The sequence below is a fragment of the Colobus angolensis genome, unplaced genomic scaffold (assembly GCF_000951035.1).
Source record: "Colobus angolensis palliatus isolate OR3802 unplaced genomic scaffold, Cang.pa_1.0 Scaffold50, whole genome shotgun sequence".
Lineage (NCBI taxonomy): Eukaryota > Metazoa > Chordata > Mammalia > Primates > Cercopithecidae > Colobus > Colobus angolensis.
Window position 1 is genome coordinate 4,554,190 of NW_012118488.1, and position 6,934 is coordinate 4,561,123.

At 50.4% G+C, this 6,934-nt stretch overlaps 1 protein-coding gene across 1 annotated transcript; it reads left to right on the plus strand.

Moving 5' to 3' along the window:
• On the plus strand, positions 1–6,934 carry RSAD1 (radical S-adenosyl methionine domain containing 1; the record flags this gene model as incomplete). Its single annotated transcript, XM_011959960.1, has 9 exons — positions 1–21; positions 625–758; positions 876–1,080; positions 3,088–3,453; positions 3,654–3,717; positions 4,312–4,459; positions 4,674–4,728; positions 5,408–5,511; positions 5,709–6,934. Coding segments are annotated over 9 exons (1,215 nt in total), but the record flags the coding sequence as incomplete, so codon positions are not given.

Below are 6,934 nucleotides of genomic sequence, written 5' to 3' on the forward strand. Positions count from 1 at the left end.
CGCGCGGCGCTTTACGTACACGTGAGTAAGGGCGGGGGCGGAGCCCGCGGTGTGTGGCCGCAGCGGTGGCCGTGACCGTGGCGGTCTAAAACCCAGGTGGCGGCTTGTCACTCTATGAACCCGCCTGCCGTGTTTCCATGCCCCCGTACGAGGTCTGGGATGGGACCCGGTGCCTTGGCAGGGAAATGACTTGGTACAGAAACCTGAAGTCTGCTTCTCACCAGCTCGGTGACTGACCAAATGGTTCAAATTTCACAACAGTTTTCCTCTTAGCAAGACAAGTTTTTTTAAGAGCCGTGTTCTGATTCGGTAGCTGGGAAAATGGCCCGTAGGAAAATTGTATGAAAATTCTTTGATCCCAGAAAGAGCTTGGACTGCGTTCCTTCCTGACGTCTGCTGGTTGGAAGAGCCAGTGTAACAAAGGAGTGAGCCTCAGTTTTCTCACATTGAAGTGGATCTAATAACCCCAGGGCGACTGCCTTGGGGAGTTGTGTGGCTTAGATGTCCTAGCTACTGTGGAAGGACCTCGGGATGGGGGTGGGGATGGGACTGGGGATGTGTGCGACTAAACCCTGGAAGTGGCCAGGGCAGCTCTCACCGTGCACCTGCACCCACTGCCCCCAGTGGCCTTACTGCGAGAAGCGCTGCAGTTACTGTAACTTCAACAAGTACATCCCTCGCGGCGTAGAGGAGGCTGCCATGCAGAAGTGTCTGGTGACCGAAGCGCAGACGCTGCTGCGGCTCAGCGGGGTGCAACGGTGGGTAGTGGGGGCTGCAGGCAGCGTTTTGGGAATTATTTGGAGGAGTGGTGGGGGATAGGTGCAGGCATCCCCGAGGGCTCCCCCAGGTCTCATTTCTCCATCTTCTTTCCCCAGGGTGGAGTCTGTGTTCTTTGGTGGGGGGACTCCCAGTCTAGCCAGTCCCCACACGGTAGCTGCTGTCCTGGAGGCCGTGGCACAGACAGCCCACCTGCCTGCAGACTCGGAAGTCACATTGGAGGCTAATCCCACTTCAACTCCAGGCTCCAGACTGGCAGAGTTTGGGGCAGCAGGGGTCAACAGGTTGTCCATAGGCCTCCAGGTAACCCATGGCACCCAGCCCCTCCCAGTGCACCCTGTCCTTCAGTGCTGTCTCCTCTTTGGTCACATTCATTCATTGGACAGACATTGATTGAGCACATTCTGGGTGCCAGGGACACAGTAGGGCCTAGTGTGACACTTGTAACTCCTTAATTGTCTGCTGCTGTCATAGACCACAAACTTCATGAGAAAGGATCAGGTGTGGCTTTTCTATTTCAAGCACCCACCATAGTGCCTGGCACATAGTAGGTGATAAAAAAGGATTTGCTACATGACTGGAGACACGGGGGATGCAGACATGTAGCCAGATTATTGCAGCATGGTAAATGCCACCTGTAAAGGGGGTCTCTATAAAAGGCTTCCAGAGTACAGCCTGAAGGGAGGTCATGCTGATGAAATCACTGAAACTTTTCTGGAGGAGATGATGTTTGAATGAAGAGGAGTTCACCAGGTGAGGGGGTGTGGGGGAAACAACACAGGACATGGAAGAGCCTGGCATGTTTTGGGGGAGCTGTGAGTCGTTCCTTGTGACTGGAGAGGCTGGAGACAAGGCTGCAAGGTAAAGTCCAAAACCTTTGATGCCTACTAAGGAGTCTGGGTTTTGTCCTAGTAATGATAGGTAGCCATTGAAGGTTTTTAAGGAGGGAGAAACCTAGTCCTCTCAGGTTGAGCTCTGATATTTCCATAGGACTTCTGGGTTGTGGGCTTTGTTCTGATGGGTACTGAGAGAAACACATCACTTCTAAGATATGCTTACCCCAAAGTGCATATCTTGAATCTAATTGTGAGGAAACATCAGGAAACCCTGAATTAAGAGACTTTTACAAACTTATTGTGGTAAGAACAGACAGCATGAGATCTACCCTCTTAATAGATTTTTTAAATGTACAGCACTGTTAACTATAAGCAGTGTTATACAGCCAATCTCTAGAAATTATTCATTTTAAATAATTCATTTAAATAATTATAATAATCACACATAATTTATTTAAATTCATTAAATTATGCATTTTAAACAACTGGCCTGTATTCTTCAAAAATGTCAATGTCATGAGAGACAAAGGCTGAGAATCTAAAAGAGACAAAAGAGACAGCTGAATACAATGTGTGGCCCCTGACTGGGGAGGAAGGAGGAAATTACTACAGTAGATGTTATTGGGACCATTAGCCAAATTTGAATATGACAGTGTGTTATGTAATGGTGTTGTGTCAATGTTGCATTCCCTGAACTCTGTAATTGGACTGTGGTTATGTAAGACAGTGTCCTTGTTCTTTAGGAAATACACACCTAAGTATTTAGAGGTTAGGAAGTATAATATCTATAACTGCTATTCAATATAGTGGCCACTAGCCACAGACTAGTGAGCATTTGAAATGTGGTAAGTTAAGTTTAATTCGCTTAAATTTAAATAACCACATGTGGCTACTACCTTTCATATTGGACAATACAGATACTGAACATTTCCACCATTACAGAAAGTTCTTTTGGACAGTGCTAGTTTATAACTTACTATGATTCGTCATAATCACATGTATGTATGTTTAAAAAGAAATCTGGACAAATGGTGAATCTAGATGAAGGTTTTTTTGTGTGATTTTCTTTCAACTTTTCTATAGGCTAGAATTATTTAAAAATGAAAAGTAAAGTAAATAAAGACTGTTGATTTTGGAGTCGAACGGTCCTAAATTCCAGGTCGAACTTTGCAACTGTATGGCCTTGGGCACGTTGCTGAACACCTCTGAACCTCAGTTTTCTCATCTGTAAAATAGAACTAATATTGGAGGGTTACAAAGGAGGTTACAAAGATTAAATTAGACACTACGTAAAGGTGCTTGGCACATAACAACCCTTCTGTGAACGGCAGCTCTGGGTGCCAGCCTTCCAGCTCCTGCCTTCCAGCTGCCTGCCTCGTGCTGCGTTCTCCCTGTTTCCATGTCTACAATGGGGTGGAGCGTTCTTTTCGCTCTCAGAGCTGCTGATATGCTTACACCCACCCTCTTTTCCCAGTCCCTAGATAACACTGAGCTCCGGCTGCTGGGACGGACGCACTCGGCCCGCGATGCTCTGCGGACGCTGGCAGAGGCCCGGCGCCTCTTTCCTGGGCGAGTGTCTGTGGACTTTATGCTGGGGCTGCCGGCCCAGCAGGTGGGGCCGTGGCTTGGGCAGCTACAGGAACTGCTGCACCACTGTGACGACCACCTCTCCCTCTACCAGCTGTCCCTGGAACGGGGCACCGCACTCTTCGCCCAGGTGCAGCAGGGTGCCCTTCCAGCCCCTGACCCGGAGCTCGCAGCCGAGATGTACCAGAGAGGCCGGGCTGTCCTTCGGGAGGCTGGCTTCCGCCAGTATGAGGTCTCCAACTTTGCCCGGAATGTAAGTTCTGGGGCTGGTGGCTGGAGGTCGAGGATGAGCAGACTGCAGTGTGACCGGGGCATTGTGACCTTCTGAAGAGAAGGATCCTGACTGGGTGCTCTCAGGCCTGAGATAGTGGGACATTCTAACCTGGGGCCCCTTACCTGAGCAGAAACTAGACCCGCCCTCTTCACTCTGCACTATTTCCTCCCTCCCCGCAGGGGGCGCTCAGTACCCACAATTGGACTTACTGGCAGTGTGGTCAGTACCTTGGCATTGGGCCTGGTAAGTCCTGTGAACTACAGAAAGAATGACTCAGGAGAGGAGTGTCGTGGCTGTGTGATCTTGGGCCACATTAACCTCTCCAAGCCTGTATTTTCTCATATATAAAATGTGGCAAAAAATAATACCTCCCTATAGAACTGTTGAGCATGAATTGTAAGGGGCTTAATGTCGCACCTTGCACTGCGGTTCTCAGCCTTTAGTGTGTGTGAGAATCTCTTGGAGGGCTTGTTAAAACCCAGGCTGCTGGGCCCCACCTCCAGAATTTCCAACTGGACAGGGCTGGAGGAGAGCCCAAGAATTTATATGTCTTGGCATTTTGGGATAGATGATTTAAAAAGAAAAAAGAGAAAAGGGCCTGGTGTCGCGTGCCTCTAATCCGAGCTACTTGGGAAGCTGAGGTGGGAAGATCGCTTGACCCCAGGGGTCCAAGACCAGCCTGGGCAGCATAGTGAGATACCATCTCAAAAAAAAAATAAAAAGAATTTACACTTCCAGTGTGTTAGAGGCAGTTGCTCTAGGGAGCACATGATTTAAATCTGGTAAGCACATAGTATCAACAGCCATTAATGTGGGGATGGTTGTTGATGTTGTCAGGGGCCCATGGGCGATTTATGCCCCAGGGGGCTGGAAGCCACACCCGGGAGGCTCGCATCCAGACACTGGAGCCTGACAACTGGATGAAGGAGGTGATGATGTTCGGCCATGGCACCCGGAAGCGTGTCCCCCTGGGCAAGCTGGAGCTGTGAGCATCCAAGGGCACAGGGCTCTCCCCCAGGGTCCCCACACCCCAGGGCCACCTCTATTTGTACATCTTTTATTTCCTGCCTTGCCCTGGCCCCTGCCCTGCCACATACTGTATGGTCCCTGTTAACCTCTAAATGCATCCCAGTGAGGAATCTGGAGAATGGGAGGCACACAGGCCTCCTCTCTAAGACTCCTTGATGATTTTCTTTGAGGCTGGAGGAAGTTTTGGCCCTGGGGCTACGCACCGATGTGGGGATTACTCACCAGGTAAGGAGTTGGGATTCTTGCACACAACTCCCTCCTAAGTCTTGCAGAATCAGTGCCCCCTCCCTTCCACCCCCCGACACACATACACCTCCAATTTCTGTGAGATTGGCAGCTAGAAGTGGGGCCCGGGTCCAGCCGAGGCCTGATGGGCAGAAGCAGTGAGCAGTGGCGCATAGCTAAGAACCCGAGACCAGGGCTGCAGAGACCCAAGTTCCAGCCCCCATTTTACTGCAACTTGGACACAAATCCTTTCACCTCTCTCAGCCTCAATTTTCCGAGCTCTGTGAAGCAATAGATAGATAAAAGGTTTCCACTTGTTTTTAAGGAGCACTGAAACCTCTCATAGGAAGCACAATAGATAATGATCAAGCAAACCCAGAGCTTCTCTGGATAAAGTCAGAGCCATAAAGCCCTGGCTGGAGCTGGCTGAGAGGGGAGGGAAGAGAGGAGGAATAGAGGAAGGCCTGGCCTGGCTAGAAGCTGGGTTCCAGCCTCAGTGGAATAGGAGTGAAGGTGCCCTCCTCCCTGCTGGCCCATTGGCCTGATTCTGGTTTCATGCATGTCAGCTGCTGAGATCTCCATGCTGGACTGGACCCTCCCCCACTTCTCTCCACACCCCAACTACGTGGCCCAGAGTAGCCAGGCCAGGTCCCCACCTCTGACCCTTTGGCTTCCCCAGCACTGGCAGCAGTTTGAGCCCCAGCTGACCCTGTGTGACATGTTTGGAGCGAACAAGGAGGTGCAGGAGCTGCTGGAGCAGGGCCTACTGCAGCTGGATCACAGGTGTGTTGGGGGGTGCCAGGCAGAGGGGGCTGAGGCATCCCAGGGAGCCCTGACTACAGCTCTCCACAGACCCAGGAGAAGTGAGAAAGACTGACTGGTAAGGAGGGGCCTGCGGGTGCTGGGGGCTTGGCCCTGCTGGGGGATGGCTTGAAATTGGTAAGATGAAGTAGTCACCTCCAGGCTTCTTGGTTTTCCAGGGGTCTTCGGTGTTCCTGGGAGGGTCTGGCTGTGCTGGACTCTCTCTTGCTGACCCTCCTGCCTCAGCTCCAAGAGGCCTGGCAGCAGAGAACCCCCTCCCCTGTGCCAGGAGGATGACCAAATGTTCCTGTGTTCCAGGGTAACGCCAGGTGGGTTTTGAGAGCTGGGTAGGTACTTCAGACATCTCTTCTCCATTGTCAGGTGTCAGCTCTGTTCCATGTGGTCATTGCCCCCTGGCATCCCCAGGGGAATGGCAGCAGTGAGGTAGATGGGAGGACATTTCTGGTCGGGGAACTGGCATCCCATTCAGCATCTCAGGACTCACAGGCCAGCATGTGTTCCATGGCTGGGAATTGCTTACCACCCACATCAGCTTCTGTTTACCTTTTTGGCATTAAATAATGAACAGTGTTTGGAAATCTTTCTACAGGAAATTACCTCCCCAAGAGAAGCCTTCCTTCCTTTGGAGTAAGGTCCTACGACAGCTGGATGAGTCAGGAAAACCATGTCCCCTCTAGGTATTATTAATATAAGCAGGAAGGGATCTACTATAGGAATGAAGTATTTATAAAACCACTGAAAGGGATAGAGAAGTGAAAATTGGAGAAAGCCAGTAGCAACTGTCAGAAATCAGCAACGTGCAGGAGGCACAGAAAACTCCTGCTGATGGTCTTAGCTTCCAGCTGCACAAAAGCAGATGATGTACAGGAAAATGCTCAGAAGATGCTCCAAAACTCATGCCTGCTGTCTGCTGCTGCTGGAAAAGGAATCATGGCTTCTAGAAGTGCCTCTCATTAGTGGACTTTAAAGCAAATCCTGGCTGGCAGGAAATTCTGAGGAATATAGTTCTTAGGCTTCCAGCCTCTACCATGCAGGAGAGAACACAGAAGGACTGATGTATGTTGGTGGATCCATGTATGTGTCCAGCACAGTGGCCTGCTGGACTCTGAGAACTGGAAAAGATCAGAGCAAGCCTTGCCTCTTATCTTCGGGAAACCAGAATAAGTTTGGGGTGGTAGGAGCCACACAGACTCTCCTGAGTCCCCTCACCCACTTCCTTCCCACTGTGCCTTTCCTTTGAGAGTGAAGGTGGGTGGAGTTGCCCAGAGAAAGGGGAGAGAATTCGTGAAAGACCCAAAGTGTTCGTAATTCTCCTTTGTCCTTTTACCTACAGAAATGGTCACATGGTTCTATTAAATAGCCTAATAAACACATCTGGAGCCTG